At 36.8% G+C, this 20732-nt stretch overlaps 2 protein-coding genes across 5 annotated transcripts in view; one reads left to right on the top strand and one right to left on the bottom strand.

Annotated features, from left to right (window-relative positions):
• itga11b (integrin, alpha 11b) overlaps positions 1–1557 on the bottom strand; it is a 62299-nt gene extending 60742 nt beyond the window's left edge. For all 4 annotated transcript variants that reach the window (XR_014202964.1, XR_014202965.1, XM_082160643.1 and 1 more), the window contains exon 1: positions 1417–1557. Coding sequence is in view for 2 of the 4 variants with exons in the window: in XM_082160643.1 (XP_082016769.1) it covers positions 1417–1465 (49 nt within the window). In the remaining 2 variants the exon portion in view is untranslated. The remainder of the gene's footprint in view (positions 1–1416) is intronic.
• A 7880-nt stretch (positions 1558–9437) lies between these two features.
• Positions 9438–18765, top strand: LOC309490698 (coronin-2B-like; the record flags this gene model as incomplete). Its single annotated transcript, XM_082159911.1, has 8 exons — positions 9438–9555; positions 12129–12329; positions 15546–15662; positions 15824–15973; positions 16801–16965; positions 17734–17850; positions 17955–18059; positions 18574–18765. The coding sequence occupies exons 1-8, from the start codon at positions 9451–9453 to the stop codon at positions 18763–18765; spliced, it is 1152 nt and encodes a 383-aa protein (XP_082016037.1). The 5' UTR covers positions 9438–9450.
• Positions 18766–20732: the final 1967 nt, after the last annotated feature.

Raw genomic sequence — 20732 nt, 5'->3', positions numbered from 1 at the left:
ATGTTATATGTTATTCATCACAGTGACATCAAAATACGGTCCTTAAGTTCTTTCACATGCGTTTGTACTTTAGCGTTTGCTCCAGTTGTTATTAATGGGAGTTAGCCAGGAATTAGGTCCTTTTTCCAAAGTATTCCCTAAAAATATCTGGCCTCAGAAGGAATTTTTCCATTTTGAGACTTATATTGTTTTTAAATGACAGTGTTTTAAGAGCTTAGAGACGCAGGTAAACAGTGTAATAAACCCGCGCCCTCTGCTGGAGACTTCGTGCAAACGCAGCGCTAACGGAGAGACGGATCTTATAGTTCCCAAACTTTTTTATTATTATTTTAATGCAGGCAAATGAAGATGGTTTTATTCTTCTCATCACTTTCTGACTCACTATGTGAGTCAGAAACTACTGTTAGCAAAGTACAGGCCCGCTTGTGTAGGTCCATTAGATGAGTGAGCTGTGAGTTTTGTAATTGGGTCCAGATTGTGTGTTTGATCCTGGTCTTAAAAGTTTATCTGGATGTTCTGGTTGAAGGTCACACAGTAATTCCTCTGTTTTCATCAACCTGTCGTCCCCAAAGCAAGAAAGGATTCACTTTACTGAACCTGAGATCAACCTGATAAACCCCAAACCACGAGCAACACTCACTAAAATCTACAGTGTACATGTCAAATACTTAATTTCTCAGAATTTAGAAAAGTGCGCAACTATTATGACTGTTTTATCACGGGTGTTAATGAAAAAATCTAGATTTTTGCAGCAATGAGAGCTTTTGCACACGTATTCACATGCGTCTCCTCTCTCAAACTGTGCCAAATCTCAATATAATTTCTCATCAAATTACCTGAGCTGCTCCACGTTCACTATATAACCTCATATTCTCACTGGATGACAACTATAGTGACTCATTTAGGTCTGTTATTATTTACCAGGAGAAACAAAAATCATTACTTCAGAGATTTAATCTGATTTATCTCACTTTTCGAGACTGTTTTGTCCCAAAACATGCTTTTTGTCTTGTTTTCTACAGTAGTCGACATCTGAAGTGGATCAAATCCTTTCATCAAATGAATTTTGAACAACACCCGTTCTTGTCTTAGGACAACTTTGATTCACTTTTTTGATCCACTTCAAATGTTGACTATACCGTAGTACAAGATGGATTTACTCGAGAAGCAAAATGCAAAATTAAAATTAAATGAATGTATGCGTATCTCTTAGTGGGGTCAGAAAAATACACTTGCTTTCCCTTTGAATTAAGTTGATTTCTCTGACCCCCATTTGCAGATATTTGTTCTAAGCATAAGTAAATTTGGTTCTCCAGTCTCTTGATTTAAGAATATTTAGATATTTGTACTGTAAAACAAGATAAAAATATCATATTTTGCAGTGTACACCTGGCAATCATGCATCATCTGGCTCACCTGGCAGCAGAGCGCCGATCCACATCAGCAAGATGTACATGTACTCCATAAGTGTGTGTGTGTGTGTGTGTGTGTGTGCATGAGGTCCTCACAGCGAGAGCACACACTCTGGTCTGAACCTGACTGAACCGCAGCAGAACTACATCTGAGAAGGAGGAGCTGAAAACGGGTCGATCGTCCTCAAACTCACACAGAGAGAGAGAGAGTTTGGAGCAGGTACACGGTAAACTGTGTTTATTAGACCAGACTGAGCTTTCTAGTAGCGTCCCGCATGCTCTCTCTCTCTCTCTCCAGATGTTCAGCTCTCTGGACTTCACATCTGTCAGGAAACACCGCAGAGCTCAACGCACTTCCACAACATGGTGATTTACACTCTTTAAAGACCTCAAGAAATCAGAATTGTGGCTTTAAGTTTAGTCTCGTGTTGCGTGAAGCTTTACTTTGAATCTATACACTCAATTTCATGCTAAAACCTCTGGACAAAAACAGTACAATGAGGATCAGTTGTGTAATGTAATCACCGCACTATAAAAGATTATATTCAAAGTATTCAAAACTAAATTAAAATTTGTATGATCAACTTGGATATTTAAGTCATTTTAAGTTAAAGTACATGAAACTGAATCTTGTTTAACTTATTTTTGTTGTTGAAAATTGCTTATTTTGGACAAGTTAAAGCAACGTAAAAACATGTTGTCGAACCTATTGATCATATCATTTTTTACAGTGTAAATACAACAAATTAAAAAAAAAGTTAACTGTAGTTAATCATTTTATCCCTTAAAACTCATCTTTGAAAAAATTCATCATGCCTTTAAAATATCTTGACTGTAACTCGACACCCTCGCCTCATTTAGTATGCACGGGTTCTATGAATATGCAAATGAGCCCCGCCTCCACTCACTCACTCAGCTCAGAGATCCACTGGTTGACGATCACACGTTGATCTGATTGGTTACAAGGTAGTTTGTGACGTCAGAAACACCAGCGATTTCAAAGCGTGTGTTTGAGACTGTCTTTGGTTCACTGCAGTTTTAAGGAGGAAATACTCAGCAATGCTGTCGACTTATGAATTTACACATGGTTTGTCTTAAAGCATATTAAAAACACATAAAAACTGGATTTTTCACCACAGGGGGACTTTAAGTCATTTCAACTTAAATTACATTAAACTGACTTAAAAAAATTAGTTGAATCTTGTATTACACTTATAAAAAAAAGTTGAAAATTGCTTAACTTATTTTGATGAGTTAAAGCAATGTAAAAACATATGTTGTCATAACATATTGATATTATAATATTTTACAGTGTAAATACAACAAATTAAAAAAAGTTGAAAAAATCAAAATCAAAATCTATATAATTTTTTTTTCTTAGTATTTAATCAGCATTTTGATACATTTTTCAGAAAACAAGAAAGTAAATGCATCTTGATTTAAGAGCATTTAGAATTTTTCTTGAAATTTCATGTGTAATTTAGTGTTGCTTGCTGTTTGCTGATTCATTTGTGTGAAATTTCCTAGTGATTTCTCTAGTTTCAAACACCAGCGTGTGGTTTAGTTTGTCAAAAGAGGGCGTCACACTTCTGGAAACCAGAGTAAACGGATGAATATCCTGGAAGCTGGTGAGGGGGATATAAAGCTATAAAACACCAACCACAACAGAGACCGCTGACCTTCATGAGTCGTGTGTTTAAGAGACTCCAGACACCAGGAGATGTTTGATACGCTAGAAAAACAGAGCAGGAGATGATTAACCCTGTAGAGACGCTCTTAATAGTGGAATAATCCTCCAGTTCACAGAAAAACTCAAGTTCATATGACAAACCAAATGAGTTTCTTCCATGGAACAAGAAAGATGAAGGTGTCAAGATCCCAAAAGGACATAAAGGCGCCATAAAAGTATTCAGGAAGTCAGATGATAAATTAATGTGAGGAACAGACCCAAATTTAATTAAATTTTTTGTCTATATGCATAAGATATTACACTTTTCAGAGCATATATTTTTGCATTTTAACAAGTTTTGCAGTTTTGTTTTTACATAGTGTACCTTTAAAACATCAAAAAATCCTAAAACTAGAAAAATTTACTTTTTTTAGAGAATATATATTTAATATAAGCTTTTATTAATTGTTTTCAGTATGAACATGTTTTAAAAAGTGTAAAAAAATATAATCTATAAAAACGTGCACTAGTATCTGAGTGTTGCTATCTTGTTTTAAAGATTTTTTAGCTGTTTTAAATGGAAAACGTTTTTTTTTTAAAGTACAATCAGCTTGAATGTTTAAGTAATTTCAACTCATTTTAATTGCAGAGCATGTATTTTTGTTGAAGAACAAGTGATTAAGAAATTGGTGCAAAAAGCAAAACAAAACCCCATGGAAATGATCTGGAATCTGTATCAGCAGACGTCAGGCCGCTGTAAAGCTTTATATATAGACTCTGTGGGTGTGTTTCAACTCATAATGTTCACAGCCAAAACACGGCCTCAATTAAACCTGCGTCAAATAACCTCAAAATGAATCAGATGTGCTGAAATACCATCAGAGAGCCACATCAGACAGAAGTGAAGTCAGTGTGAAGCATGAGCTCATCCGTGTGTGTGTGTGTGTGTGTGTGTGTGTGTGTGTGTGTGTGTGAGAGTGTGTGTGTGTGTTTATTAAACCCCGGACAGGAGAGGCTGGGGAAAGTTTACCGTGGGTTTCGTTCATTAGGCCAGAGTCAGACGAGCAGCAGAAGACCAGATCAGGTCTGTGTCAGTTAACCTTGGAGGTGTGTGTGTGTGTGTGTGTGTGTGTGTGTGTGTGTGTGTGTGTGTGTGTGTGTGTGTGTGTGTGTGTGTGTGTGTGTGTGTGTTTATTAAACCCCGGACAGGAGAGGCTGGGGAAAGTTTACCGTGGGTTTCGTTCATTAGGCCACACGAGCAGCAGAAGACCAGATCAGGTCTGTGTCAGTTAACCTTGGAGGTGTGTGTGTGTGTGTGTGTGTGTGTGTGTGTGTGTGTGTGTGTGTGTGTGTGTGTGTGTGTGTGTGTGTGTGTGTGTGTGTGTGTGTGTGTGTGCTTATCAATGAATGTGTGTGTGCGTGTGTGTGTGCTTATCAATGAGTGTGTCAAAATATGAGGAAAATATTACAAATTCTATATGAGGGAAGAACAAACAGGTTTTATTTAACAATGCAAAAAATTAAATAAAAAAATACATAGAAAATCAAGATATACAACATAATCATTTATTAATATTCCATTGGTTGCATGAGTAATTTCTTTGTATGACAGCCTGGCAAAAATATTTCACAATTTGTCATGTTTCATTGCATTATTATCACAAATAAATCAATCGACTCCAAGCACAACTACACAATATGCTTATGAAATCTTTGACACATTTTTATAATATTTTAATAAAAGTTTAAGATGTCAATTTTCCTTGATCAGACACATATATATATATATATATATATATATATATATCCTTTTCAAGTAATAATAACACTATATTTCATTTGTAAACTATTTATGCATCTTAGTAATATTTGTTGAACTGGATTTTGGTCAAACGCTTCAATAATCTGTTTTTAAATAGATCTGAATAGATATTCATCTCTCAGAGGTTCTTGTTTCTCAGAAGCAGAGATCACTGTGACAGTGTGACGGGTGAACCGTGAGATGCTGTAATTCTGTCCTCTGGGAAATCATCTCTGAATCTGAAGCCAATAGAAATCTGAACGCTCCCACCAGCTGAGTCTACTGCGCTGAAATCCTCACTCGCATTAATATAATGTTCATAATGAAGTGACACAGCTCAGATGATGACGATGGCATTCACTCTCAGTTTCATAGAGAAATATTAAATTCACCAAAGTGGAGTGGTTTAAAACCCAATTTCACCAGCTATACATTATATTAATGTGAGGAATTATACACTCACCTAAAGGATTATTAGGAACACCTGTTCAATTTCTCATTAATGCAATTATCTAATCAACCAATCACATGGCAGTTGCTTCAATGCATTTAGGGGTGTGGTCCTGGTCAAGACAATCTCCTGAACTCCAAACTGAATGTCAGAATGGGAAAGAAAGGTGATTTAAGAAATTTTGAGCGTGGCATGGTTGTTGGTGCCAGACGGGCCGGTCTGAGTATTTCACAATCTGCTCAGTTACTGGGATTTTCACGCACAACCATTTCTAGGGTTTACAAAGAATGGTGTGAAAAGGGAAAAACATCCAGTATGCGGCAGTCCTGTGGGCGAAAATGCCTTGTTGATGCTAGAAGTCAGAGGAGAATGGGCCGACTGATTCAAGCTGATAGAAGAGCAACTTTGACTGAAATAACCACTCGTTACAACCGAGGTATGCAGCAAAGCATTTGTGAAGCCACAACACGCACAACCTTGAGTCGGATGGGCTACAACAGCAGAAGACCCCACCGGGTACCACTCATCTCCACTACAAATAGGAAAAAGAGGCTACAATTTGCACGAGCTCACCAAAATTGGACAGTTGAAGACTGGAAAAATGTTGCCTGGTCTGATGAGTCTCGATTTCTGTTGACACATTCAGATGGTAGAGTCAGAATTTGGCATAAACAGAATGAGAACATTGATCCATCATGCCTTGTTACCACTGTGCAGGCTGGTGCTGGTGGTGTAATGGTGTGGGGGATGTTTTCTTGGCACACTTTAGGCCCCTTAGTGCCAATTGGGCATCGTTTAAATGCCACGGCCTACCTGAGCATTGTTTCTGACCATGTCCATCCTTTTATGACCACCATGTACCCATCCTCTGATGGCTACTTCCAGCAGGATAATGCACCATGTCACAAAGCTCGAATCATTTCAAATTGGTTTCTTGAACATGACAATGAGTTCACTGTACTAAAATGGCCCCCACAGTCACCAGATCTCAACCCAATAGAGCATCTTTGGGATGTGGTGGAACGGGAGCTTCGTGCCCTGGATGTGCATCCCACAAATCTCCATCAACTGCAAGATGCTATCCTATCAATATGGGCCAACATTTCTAAAGAATGCTTTCAGCACCTTGTTGAATCAATTACCCCTTTTCCACCAACAAGAACCGGGTGCTGGTTCAGAGCTAGAGCTATTGCCAGTTCGGAGTTGGTTCGACTGACGAGCTTACTAAGAACCGGTTTGCGTTTCCACCGGCCAGAGAGCCACAACAGAGCTATATCTTACGTCACTGCATACGTATCATGTTGCCCAGCAACGCTATGCGGCAGCGCCAAACACAAACACACCAGACTTGTTCGAGATGCATCGGCTTCTCGCAGAACGATCAGCACATGAAATCAAAGCACTGTGAAAGCGATCAAAAAGCACAAGGAGTCGTATGATCTCCAAACACTCCCGCAGCTCTGATCGGTCCACGCTGCTCCGATGCATCTCGAACAAGGCATCAACAATAATAGACGTTGTGTTACTGTGGATGCTCATTGCTCATGGGTTTGCGAAAATAAATCGGCATCCAAACACAGCGAATCCAACGCGTTCGTGCAGCTCGCCGTAACTTACAAAGACGGATATTATAATCGAGCTGCTATTAGCTCGACTAGCTGCTATTTAAAAATGGCGGTCACAAGTTTCTCTTCAGTCTTGTTGGCCACGGTAACCCCGCCCCCCAGCCTCTGACGCAAGCGGTTCTTTCTTGGCTCCGTTCTAGACCCTGGGATGATTCGGTGCTACTTAAGAACCAGTTTTACTGGTTCGGAGCTGTTGCTTTGGCGGTGGAAAAACAAAGAACCGATTTGAAACTAGGCTCTGGCTCCGAACCAGCACCAGCTCTGCCTTGGTGGAAAAGGGGTACATGCCACATAGAATTAAGGCAGTTCTGAAGGCGAAAGGGGGTCAAACACAGTATTAGTATGTGTTCCTAATAATCCTTTAGGTGAGTGTGTAATGTATATATATATATATATATATATTGTGTGAGGAAGTGTACTGGGCTGAAAAAAAAAGAAGAGAAAAAATATATACATCTAAATATATCTTAAATTAGAGGATTTTTTAATTAGACTTTTAAAGTTTAGAGTTTAGATTTTAAGAATTTCCATCAGAAAAGATTTTCAAGCATTAGTAACACAGCTGAAGATTTATGTAATTGCATTTTGTGACAACTAGCCCCGGTCTCGTAAATTTTTTTTCCAAAAACTCCAAAACATTCATTTTTTATCTTTTTTATTTTGTTTCAATTTTTTTTATACACTTTTATTTTATTTTTATACATTTTTATTTTATTTTTATTCAAAATACATTTCACTCCATTTTAGTGCCCAAGGCTATTATAGCTAACTGAAACTAAAATTAAACATAAAACAATAAAAAAGTAGCTTGAAATGAAATAAATGTTAACCAAAAAAAAAAAAAAGAAGAAGAATATTTCACTTGCAAGTTTCATTTTTAAGTTCTAAACCTGAAAAATAAATAAATATTCCTAAAAACCATATAGAAAATCCATATAAAAATAAACAAAACACACAAGACAATAACTAAAACTTAAACTAAATGTAATATTTAAATCAAAATATTAGTGAAAACTATAATATTATCTCAATTATATAAAATAACAGATGATTAATCCTATCATACTACTATTTTTACCATAGACCGATGTAGTAAAAGTTGTACAACTAGTATGCAGTTTTCAGTATCGCATACTTCTCTACTATATAGTGGGCGACAAACAGTATGTGATGAAAGAAGTATGAATTGTGAATTCACAGTATCATAAAAGAGTACGGAAGTACACGTAGGTCACATGATACTGACAACATGGCAGATGTAATACATTCATACTATATAGAACATAGTGTGTGATTTTGGACGCAGCCCGAGTGTACTTGACCTGCAGTGGCTGATGGGAAGGTGTGCTTCATCTCACAGCCACATGAGGGCGGCACAACACGTTTAGATTGACATTTACTAATTTAGTGGATGCTTTAATAATCCAAAGCCTTCATTCAGTCCAAAAGTACATACATGAGAACATTATATTGTCTGAGTATGAAAATTAAAACTTACTATTATTATGAAGCTGAATGATGAACAGTACACTCAGTATATGATGTGAGTCTCTCCCAAATGAAGTATGATCTGATTGAGTTCAGTTTAACTGGACTGGACCTTCACTGACATGAATTCTATTATAATTTTATCATAATGCTCAACATGTGGCCTTTACATGCAGGACTTTCATGATCATTCGGTTCTACACATATTTAACTCTGCATTTTACATTGTACTGCCATGAAAAAACATCAACATTTGGACTTTAGAATGAAGTTTTTGCGAGATTCACCTGTGAACTGAACAAGCAGATTCACCAGAGCTGACAGTCAGACACGGCGTGTGTTATATAATCACCAGAGAGAGAGAGAGAGAGAGAGAGAGAGAGAGAGAGAGAGACAGACAGACAGAGACACAGAGAGAGAGAGAGAGAGAGAGAGAGAGAGAGTGTGTGTGTGAGAGAGATAGAGAGAGAGAGTGTGTGTGTGTGTGTGTGTGTGTGTGTGTGTGTGTGTGTGTGTGTGTGTGTGTGTGTGTGTGTGTGTGTGTGTGTGTGTGTGTGTGTGTGTGTGTGTGTGTGTGAGTGAGAGAGACGGAGAGAGAGAGAGAGAGAGAGAGAACAGAGAGAGAGAGAGAGACAGACAGACAGAGACACAGAGAGAGAGAGAGAGAGAGAGAGAGTGTGTGTGTGTGAGAGAGATAGAGAGAGAGAGAGAGTGTGTGTGTGTGTGTGTGTGTGTGTGTGTGTGTGTGTGTGTGTGTGTGTGTGTGTGTGTGTGTGTGTGTGTGTGTGTGTGTGTGTGTGTGTGTGTGTGTGTGTGAGTGAGAGAGACGGAGAGAGAGAGAGAGAGAGAGAGAGAGAGAGAGAGAGAGAGAGAGAGAGAGAGAGAGAGAGAGAGAGAGATGCAGGAGGGAGGAGTCGTGTTTCCAGCGTGATGTGTGTGTGTGTGTGTGTGTGTGTGTGTGTGTGTGTGTGTGTTGTGTGTGTGTGTTTCAATCACAGCAGCAGATGTGTGTCGTGTGTCATTTACTCTCTCTGTCTTCATCTTCATTAGATCAGCAGCAGAAGAGCATTCTGGGACCAGAAGAGCAGATCTTCATGACCAGAGTGAAGGTAAGACGACTGACACCAGAGTTTGGATGAAGATGCCGGATATAATCAGGAACTACAGGGTCTCATGGAAATTAATTAAAAAACGATTTTACTGAATATACTGGGAATATACTGTATACACACACACACACACACACACACACACACACACACACACACACACACACACACACACACACACATGTTAGTAGATATACACACATTTATATATAGATACTAGCATAAGTGGAATAATATTTTAGATATTGTATATTGTTTTATACAAATAACTCGCTATATATATATATATATATATATATATATATATATATACTGCACAATATCACCATCTAAATTCTTATCTATTTTGGCAAATTCTATATAATATCTAAGAGAAATATCGAAAAAACCTTAAAATATTTGACTTTATTTTGTTGTCTGCAATGCAAAATCTTTTTACACTTTTTTCCTTTTCTCAAATCAACTTAGATAATTAATGTGGTTCAGTATAACTTACCAGTTAATGTGGTAATGTATAACATAATAGTTTGAGTTTCTGTTGATTAAACCAATCTCCTTCATTTTATTAACTCAAATTTCTAATATCAATGAACTCAAAAATGTAAGGCAACCGGGTAACTTACTTTCTTAAGTTAAACCAGCAATCATCTTTACTGTGTGCCAAACCTTTTCTCCCGTTTTATGCACAGAACTCGCTCATTAGTGTTATATTATTGCTTAAAACAAGTAAAAGTAATTTATCAATGTGGTATAAAAAAAAAAAAAAATTCTTAATATTTTGTAAGGTCAAATGCATCTTCATACAAAATTTTACTAGTAAATGAGACAAAATTACTGATTAAAATTTTTTTTTCACCTTTCCTTTTTTCCAGTGTATCTTTAAAAAACTGATTATCCAATAAAAACAAACAGGGAATGTGTGTGAATCTCACAGGAAACACACAACCGTAACTTTCTTCACTTCTAGGGCTCTAGTTTCAATCACAATCATACACTTGAGTTCAGTGGCGATGGTTAACTGTGCATTCAGCTCGTGTTCATATGAAGATATTAATATAATCCTCTTCCGGTCTCGAGCAGAGGCTGCGGATGGATCCCCATTGTGTCTGAATCCCTGAAGATTCGGTTCGAGTCTGTGTGTGTGTGTGTGTGTGTGTGTGTGTGTGTGTGTGTGTGTGTGTGTGTGTGTGTGTGTGTGTGTGTGTGTGTGTGTGTGTGTGTGTGTGTTTGAGAGCAAAAGAAGGAAACACACGAGGGCAAAGCAGGAATTGAGCTGAAACAATAGCAAACAATGAAACGCAACTCACTAAAACACAAACCACAGGATGAGAGGATCAGGATCAGTCACTTCACATACGTTTTGCATTTTAACAAACATGTAAAGTAGTTAAAGTTCTGATTTCTGACAATAAAAGAGAATAAAAGCGTTTATTTTCATCCACTGTACAGGGTGCAAACGCCTGAAGAAGATTATGTGTTGCACATCTTTCTCCAGCAAATCCTCCAAATCTCTGCCGTCCGCGCGAACACAACGTCACCGCTAGATCAGAGAGAGAGAGAGAGAGAGAGAGAGAGAGAGAGAGAGAGAGAGAGAGAGAGAGAGAGAAAATAGGTCATGTTCTCGCTCTCTGTGTGATTGGTGACGTCTGAACATGTGGGACGCGTGTTATAAACCTCACACAGAGTCACGGAGAACAGAAACATGCCAGAACTGTTCAGCTGAACGCTCATCAGGGGCTCATGGTGGAATAATAATTCTCTCGGATTAATCAATGTGAAAAGTGTGTCACTATAAATAGATAGTTTGAATATTAAATGTATGTGTGTGATCAGAATCGGTGCAGATCATTATTATACTATATCATATGTGATAATAAATGTATATACACACACACACACACACACACACACACACACACACACACACACACACACACACACACACACACACACACACACACAGTCAAATCAAAAAATTATTCAGACACCAGATACAAAATTTTATATTTTTTTTTACTAGTGTGTGCAGGACACTATAGTTAGTTAATTTATGTAAGTGAGGATTGCAAAATAAACTGTCACATATTATACCCAAAAATTCATAAAAATTTGAGACCATAAATGATTCAGACACTTTGAGCTGATCATGTTTTGCTGAAGTGTTTTGTCTTTAATTGCTAATGCTCTTTTCACACACAGACTGAACAAAATGAAGCATTGCTTGGTCACTGGTTGAGCTAAACTGGTATTATCTAATTGTGTAGTTAAATTTAACAGCTGACAGATATTCAACATAATTCATGTGTGAGACAGTCTAACAGAAGGACGGACAAAACCAGTCAAATATCAGCTGAGTTCTGCTCATATTTTAGTACCATTTTCTTAACTATAGCAAATAAACTGTGATAATGTGAGAAATGTTGAAGGTGTCTGAATAAATTTTGGTTTGACTGCATATGTTTATATATTTACACACACATATGTGTGTTTGTGTGTGATGTATATTATCAACGCTGCTGGTTTAGTCTGTGTGTCTAGTGCGATAAGTTTCTCGCTGTGTTCGTCTTCTATAGATGTCGTGGCAATCCACGTACAGAAATTCAAAGTTCCGGCATGTTTTTGGAAAAGTGGGAAGCAGGGAGCAGTGTTACGAGGGAATTCCCATCACTCACAGCGTCCATGACAACCACTTCTGTGCCGTTAACCCCAAATTCCTCGCCGTGGTCACAGAGAGCGCGGGAGGAGGAGCGTTCATCGTTATCCCACTTCATAAGGTAGAGTTAACTGATCGATCACCTGAAGCTGTGCATACTAAAACTAACTAGTTTAACCAACCAAGTGAAGCATAATCTTACTGTGCATACTAAACTAAAGTGCATACTAAATCTAGTTTAACTAACCAAGAGAAGCATAATCGTACTTTGCATACTAAAACTAACTAGTCTCTAACCAATCAACTGAAGCATAATCATACTGTGCATACTAAAACTAACTAGTTTAACCAACCAACTGAAGCATAATCATACTGTGCATACTAAAACTAACTAGTCTCTAACCAATCAACTGAAGCATAATCGTACTGTGCATATTAAAACTAACTAGTTTAACCAACCAACTGAAGCATAATCGTACTGTGCATATTAAAACTAACTAGTTTAACCAACCAAGAGAAGCATAATCGTACTGTGCATATTAAAACTAACTAGTTTAACCAACCAACTGAAGCATAATCGTACTGTGCATACTAAAACTAACTAGTCTCTAACCAATCAACTGAAGCATAATCGTACTGTGCATATTAAAACTAACTAGTTTAACCAACCAACTGAAGCATAATCGTACTGTGCATATTAAAACTAACTAGTTTAACCAACCAAGAGAAGCATAATCGTACTGTGCATATTAAAACTAACTAGTTTAACCAACCAAATGAAGCATAATCGTACTGTGCATACTAAAACTAACTAGTTTAACCAACCAACTGAAGCATAATCGTACTGTGCATATTAAAACTAACTAGTTTAACCAACCAAGAGAAGCATAATCGTACTGTGCATATTAAAACTAACTAGTTTAACCAACCAACTGAAGCATAATCGTACTGTGCATATTAAAACTAACTAGTTTAACCAACCAAGAGAAGCATAATCGTACTGTGCATATTAAAACTAACTAGTTTAACCAACCAACTGAAGCATAATCGTACTGTGCATACTAAAACTAACTAGTTTAACCAACCAACTGAAGCATAATCGTACTGTGCATATTAAAACTAACTAGTTTAACCAACCAAGAGAAGCATAATCGTACTGTGCATATTAAAACTAACTAGTTTAACCAACCAACTGAAGCATAATCGTACTGTGCATATTAAAACTAACTAGTTTAACCAATCAACTGAAGCATAATCGTACTGTGCATATTAAAACTAACTAGTTTAACCAACCAACTGAAGCATAATCTTACTGTGCATACTAAACTAAAGTGCATACTAAAACTAGTTTAACTAACCAAGTGAAGCATAATCTTACTGTGCATACTAAACTAAAGTGCATACTAAAACTAGTTTAACTAACCAAGTGAAGCATAATCTTACTTTGCATATTAAAACTAACTAGTTTAACCAACCAACTGAAGCATAATCTTACTGTGCATACTAAACTAAAGTGCATACTAAAACTAGTTTAACTAACCAAGTGAAGCATAATCTTACTTTGCATATTAAAACTAACTAGTTTAACCAACCAACTGAAGCATAATCTTACTGTGCATACTAAACTAAAGTGCATACTAAAACTAGTTTAACTAACCAAGTGAAGCATAATCTTACTTTGCATACTAAACTAAAGTGCATACTAAAACTAGTTTAACTAACCAAGTGAAGCATAATCTTACTGTGCATACTAAACTAAAGTGCATACTAAAACTAGTTTAACTAACCAAGTGAAGCATAATCTTACTTTGCATATTAAAACTAACTAGTTTAACCAACCAAGTGAAGCATAATCTTGCTGTGCATACTAAACTAAAGTGCATACTAAAACTAGTTTAACTAACCAAGTGAAGCATAATCTTACTGTGCATACTAAACTAAAGTGCATACTAAAACTAGTTTAACTAACCAAGTGAAGCATAATCATACTGTGTATACTAAAATTAACTAGTCTCTAACCAATCAACTAGAGCATAATCGTACTGTGCATGCTAAAACTAACTACTCTGATCAGCCAAACGAAGCATAATCGTACTTTGCATACTAAAAGTAACTAGTTTGACCAATCAACTGAAGCATAATCATACTGTGCATACTAAAACTAACTAGATTTACCAACCAAGTGAATTATAATCGTACTTTGCATACTAAAAGTAACTAGTTTGACCAACCAACTGAAGCATAATCATACTGTGCATACTAAAACTAACTGGTCTGATCAGCCAAATGAAGCATAATCGTACTTTGCATACTAAAACTAACTAGTTTAACCATCCAGCCAATTAAAGCATTACTGTGCCAAGGTTTTGATCTTAGTACTATCACAGTAATGTTGTTTAACCAGAGATCATGTGCAAATGCCACTGGAGAGACAGTAGTAATCAATAAGCGTGTGTGTTCAGACACGTGTGTTCAGCGTTTGGAGGATGTATTGATATCTATGTCAGGCAGGGAGTGAGAGATGGAGACACATGTGACTGGTACAGACACACAATCAGTCCTCTGTTAGAGTTCTGATACTAGTTAGTTCAGTCCTCAAGCATACACAAACTCTACTGAAACAAAAGTCATATCAGAAATGTGTTTTATGGAACTAAAGACGGTGTAGTGAATTAAATGCTTTTATTTTGGGTAGTGTGGCCGCTCAGATTTCTGTAGAACCACAATGGATAGTTTGTTTGTAGCGCCACATTGTGGTAGAAATAAGAACTGCAGCCAAGAACATTTTTATTTAGTTTTACAAGTATTTACATATGTAAATAAAATTGAGGCAAGTTGTTACACTTTTACTAGTGTATAATTTTAAGATATAATATATATATATATATATATAATTTATTTGTAAATATGAAATATCAAGCCATCTTGTGCAGCATATGTGTTTTTAAAATATGTTATTGCCAATTAATGAGTTTTTGACCAAAGTAATCCATAAAACAAAAGCAAAAAAATACTCCTTGAAATATAGAAAAAAAGAAAAACATAGCATGCAAAAATAAATCACACCATTGTTTTGATCAAAAGAAAGTAATGAATAATAATAATGGCTAAATTTACAGCAATTAAAACGTATGTGACAACTTGCCCCGACTGTTATTGAGTGACTCTTGTCTTAATGTAGGTCAGTATTGTTTTGTTCACTTAATTTAAGCCAACTAGGCCTTAACTGTCACCAACATACAAAACCACAGCTAGAGAAAATGTTTGACTCAAAATTCTCATACCTTTTTGGTGTGACAACTTGCCCCAGTCTAAATATGAGCTCATTTTCTCTCAGCCAGGGCGAATAGACCCTCATCACCCAAAGGTGTGTGGCCACCAGGGCAGCGTGATGGACATCAAGTGGAGTCCGTTCATGGACAACATCATCGCGTCCAGCTCTGAGGACTGTACGGTGAGAAATAACTTGCTTAATCATGCAAACAGTTATAAAAGGAATTAAAAGAGATATATGATACAGTTATAAATAGAGGATACATAGATAAACTTCTCATCTGGCATCTAATAATATCTAATAACACTGAAGTAAATCTTACTTTGGCTTTTGAACCTCAGGTGAGGATCTGGCAGATTCCTGAGGGCGGTCTGAGGAGGAACATGACCGAAGCTCTGATGATCCTGATTGGCCACAGCCGGAGGGCGGGGCTTATTGAGTGGCACCCCTCCTGTAGCGGGATCCTGCTCAGCGCCGGATACGACTGCAAGGTGACCGAGACCAGTGTTGCGGGAAACGCATTACAAGTACTTGAGTTACGTAATCAGATTACTTTTTCAAGTAACTAGTAAAGTAATGCATTACTTAAGTAAGTAATTGCATTGAGTTACTTTTTCAAATAAGTAACGCAAGTTACTTTTTTTCCCCCCCATTTATTGACTGACAGCTCTCGTCCCAATGTTGCAGTGCAGAGGCGTTGTGTGTGAACATGATGTTTATTGTAGTTCTAGACTAAATGTGTGCGTGCCTTTACTCATCTCACTGGCAACAAAAAAGATTCAATATTCCTCAAAATGAATATAATCAGTTTTATGCTAAATCAGACAATTCAAACCTCCAATAATTAAATATATTAAATAAAACAAATATTTTTATGCAGTTAATCTCACTTTAATGACTTTATATTGACTACTAAAAATGACTTTATATTTGTAGTTTTTATTTGTGAAGTAAGTGTTGAACGTTGAAAGTGTTGTTTGAGTTGCGCCCTCTACTGTACAGCCGTGAATATGCACTTCCTTCAGCCTGAGGCTTATTATTTCAATTTTGGTGTTAAAGGGCCTTTACATTTACCCCCAAAAAACAAAAACAAGCCCAGCTCACATGAAAAAAAGTAACGCAAAATTAACGTAATGCATTACTTTTCTTGAAAAGTAACTAAGTAACGCAATTAGTTACTTTTTAAGGGAGTAACGCAATATTGTAATGCATTACTTTTCAAAGTAACTTTCCCCAACACTGACCAAGACAACTGGAACTAACCCACAGAGAACTGAACGACTCAACAATAGTGATATTTTTGTTGTTGACGTAACAGATTCTGATTTGGAATCTGGAAGAGGGCGTGGCTGTGAAGATGATTGACAGCCATCCAGATGTTGTCCTCTGTATGTCCTTCAACACTGATGGAAGTTTACTGGCCACCAGCTGTAAGGATAAAAAACTGCGGATTATTGATCCACGTTCAGGGAAAGTTCTTCAGGTGAGTGCAGATGTCATATATATATATATATATATATATATATATATATATATATATATATACAATTTTAATTTAAAAAAATATATTTATATTTTATTTTTAGATTATATATTTTAACTGTACATTATATTTAAATGAAAAAAAATGGTTTAATTAAATATATTTTGTTGAAAATAAATGTTATTTTTGCATTGTTCTGATTTGGTGTCGCTGAATTATCATAGGCCTACATATTATTGTTTTTATAATAAATATAAAAAAATATACAGTATCTATATTTTCATTTAAATAAAGAAAAATTCTATTTTTCTATATATTTATATATATTTATATTTTACAAAATGTTTTATAATTTTATAATTTTTTATAATTTTATTTTAGAATTGAATTGGCTTATTTAATATTGAAATATAAATATGAATGTTATATTATAGTATAATTATATATTACTATTATGACTTTTTATTAGAATATTAGAATATTTCCCAATTAATCAAACACTGCTTCAGGTTTTTCGAGATATTATTCATGTAAAAAGAAATTACAATAAAAGAAATGGAACAAATAAAAACACAAACATTTTGATTTTATTTTTGTGCATTTTAAAGAGCACAATTTTTTTTTATAAAATACAAAACTAGCCAAATTAAAAAATTTAACTAATAAATTAATAAAATTATATTTATTTTAAATCTTAAATTTGAACTCTACATTATATTTTAACCGAACCTGTTTGCTTAGATATATATAATTTGTACATCCAAACAGGAAGCAGACTGTAAGAACACGAGAGTGAACCGTGTGGTGTTTCTGGGTAATCTGAAGCGTGTCCTCACCACGGGCGTCTCCAGGTGGAACACCAGACAGATTGCATTATGGGATCAGGTAGGGTCTAACTGGTTGACAGCCTTCCAGTCATCGTCCTCTATGTCTCTAGGCTGATTAGAATAAGTCAACAGATTAATCTGGACATTTGTTTAAATATGTAGGAGGACCTGTCTGCACCCATCATGGAGGAAGAGATCGATGGGCTGTCGGGTGTCCTCTTCCCGTTCTATGATCCCGACACACACATGATCTATCTGGCCGGGAAGGTGAGCGAGCCAAGTGCAAATATTGTTTTTAAACTAATCTTTTAGTGCAGAAGCTATTTACACAAACTCCGCCCACAATCGTCTGAAACCCATCTGAGGGTTTTATTGTGCATAAAAATTAAGAACATTTTTGAAAAGTGGACATAAAGTGCCTAACGGTGCCTGAAAGTGTTTAACGAGACAGGGACAAGTAATGTCCCAATTAAAAAGGATTTTAATTTTATTACTGTTAATAATGTGCGTTTATGTGCGCAGAACAGAAAACAGTGCACTAGTCGTCTCGCGCTTGAAATCACATTTAAAATCACATTAAAATACACACAAAGGAATCAATGAGAGGAATCAACATTTTTATTTTATAACATGTATCCGGTTCCTGACCTCAAGTATTCGATTCTGATTCCCAACCCTATACACTGAGTATATTGCATACTGTTTAATAATGTACTACAGTACACTGAGGTGCAAGAACTGCATGTGTAATCTGACTGTGGAGATGGTCTGGCGTCCACAGGGTGACGGAAACATCCGATATTACGAGGTCAGTCCTGAGAAGCCGTTCCTGCAGTTGCTGATGGAGTTCAGGTCTCCGGCTCCTCAGAAGGGTCTCGGTGAGTTTCTGCATCACCAAACGCAGGACAGGAGGCTCAGACAGCGGCACCGTTCGGGTTACATCGAAAAAATGCAATTTTTTTGTTTCAAATAAAGATCACGATTCTGATAAAGTCAGAATTGCGTGATAAACACTCACCTAAAGGATTATTAGGAACACCATACTAATACTGTGTTTGACCCCCTTTCGCCTTCAGAACTGCCTTAATTCTACGTGGCATTGATTCAACAAGGTGCTGAAAGCATTCTTTAGAAATGTTGGCCCATATTGATAGGATAGCATCTTGCAGTTGATGGAGATTTGTGGGATGCACATCCAGGGCACGAAGCTCCCGTTCCACCACATCCCAAAGATGCTCTATTGGGTTGAGATCTGGTGACTGTGGGGGCCATTTTAGTACAGTGAACTCATTGTCATGTTCAAGAAACCAATTTGAAATGATTCGAGCTTTGTGACATGGTGCATTATCCTGCTGGAAGTAGCCATCAGAGGATGGGTACATGGTGGTCATAAAGGGATGGACATGGTCAGAAACAATGCTCAGGTAGGCCGTGGCATTTAAACGATGCCCAATTGGCACTAAGGGGCCTAAAGTGTGCCAAGAAAACATCTCCCACACCATTACACCACCACCACCAGCCTGCACAGTGGTAACAAGGCATGATAGATCCATGTTCTCATTCTGTTTACGCCCAATTCTGACTCTACCAGCTGAATGTCTCAACAGAAATCGAGACTCATCAGACCAGGCAACATTTTTCCAGTCTTCAACTGTCCAATTTTGGTGAGCTCGTGCAAATTGTAGCCTCTTTTTCCTATTTGTAGTGGAGATGATTGGTACCCGGTGGGGTCTTCTCTTGTTGTAGCCCATCCGCCTCAAGGTTGTGCGTGTTGTGGCTTCACAAATGGTTTGCTGCATACCTCGGTTGTAACGAGTGGTTATTTCAGTCAAAGTTGCTCTTCTATCAGCTTGAATCAGTCGGCCCATTCTCCTCTGACTTCTAGCATCAACAAGGCATTTTCGCCCACAGGACTGCCGCATACTGGATGTTTTTCCCTTTTCACACCATTCTTTGTAAATCCCAGTAACTGAGCAGATTGTGAAATACTCAGACCGGCCCGTCTGGCACTAACAACCATGCCACGCTCAAAATTTCTTAAATCACCTTTCTTTCCCATTCTGACATTCAGTTTGGAGTTCAGGAGATTGTCTTGACCAGGACCACACCCCTAAATGCATTGAAGCAACTGCCATGTGATCGGTTGATTAGATAATTGCATTAATGAGAAATTGAACAGGTGTTCCTAATAATCCTTTAGGTGAGTGTAAAGTCAAAATTGCGAGTTATTAAGTCAGAATTGCTTGATATAGTCGCAATTGCGAGATATAAAGTCAGAATTGCGAGATATAAAGTCTGAGTTATAAAGTCAGAATTGCGAGATATAAAGTCTGAGTTATAAAGTCAGAATTGCAAGATATAAAGTCAGAATTGCAAGATATAAAGTAGCAATTGTGAGATATAAAGTCAGAATTGAGTTATAAAGTCAGAATTGCGAGATATAAAGTCTGAGTTATAAAGTCAGAATTGCGAGATATAAAGTCAGAATTGCGAGATATAAAGTCTGAATTGCGAGATATAAAGTCTGAATTGCGAGTTATAAAGCAGCAATTGTGAGATTAAAAAGTCACAATTATCTTTTAAAATGTTTTATTCTGTGGCGGAAACAAGCTTTACTCACACTATTCTGAACAGACAACTAAACAAAATAACATGTAATTTCTGACTAAATGTTAATTGCTGCAGTCTATTTAAAATGTTTAATTAATCTGAATGAATTATATAAAAAGGTGGGTTGAGTGAATGATTCAATGACTCACTCATAAAGACTTCACTTGTTTCATTACTGGATGAATCAGCGTTTTTAACGAATCTCTTGAGTGAATGATTCAATGACAAATACATTTTTTAACAGTCACTTGACGCCACCTACTGGTGTAATGATGTAATGGTACAATCGTTATTTGAAGCGACAAGTTATTTTCAAAAGGTGATTTGCTC

The sequence above is a fragment of the Leuciscus leuciscus genome, assembly GCF_965113295.1.
Source record: "Leuciscus leuciscus genome assembly, chromosome: 25".
Classification (NCBI taxonomy): domain Eukaryota; kingdom Metazoa; phylum Chordata; class Actinopteri; order Cypriniformes; family Leuciscidae; genus Leuciscus; species Leuciscus leuciscus.
Note: the sequence above shows the minus strand (reverse complement) of the source record. Positions and strands in the feature narration are given on the sequence as shown.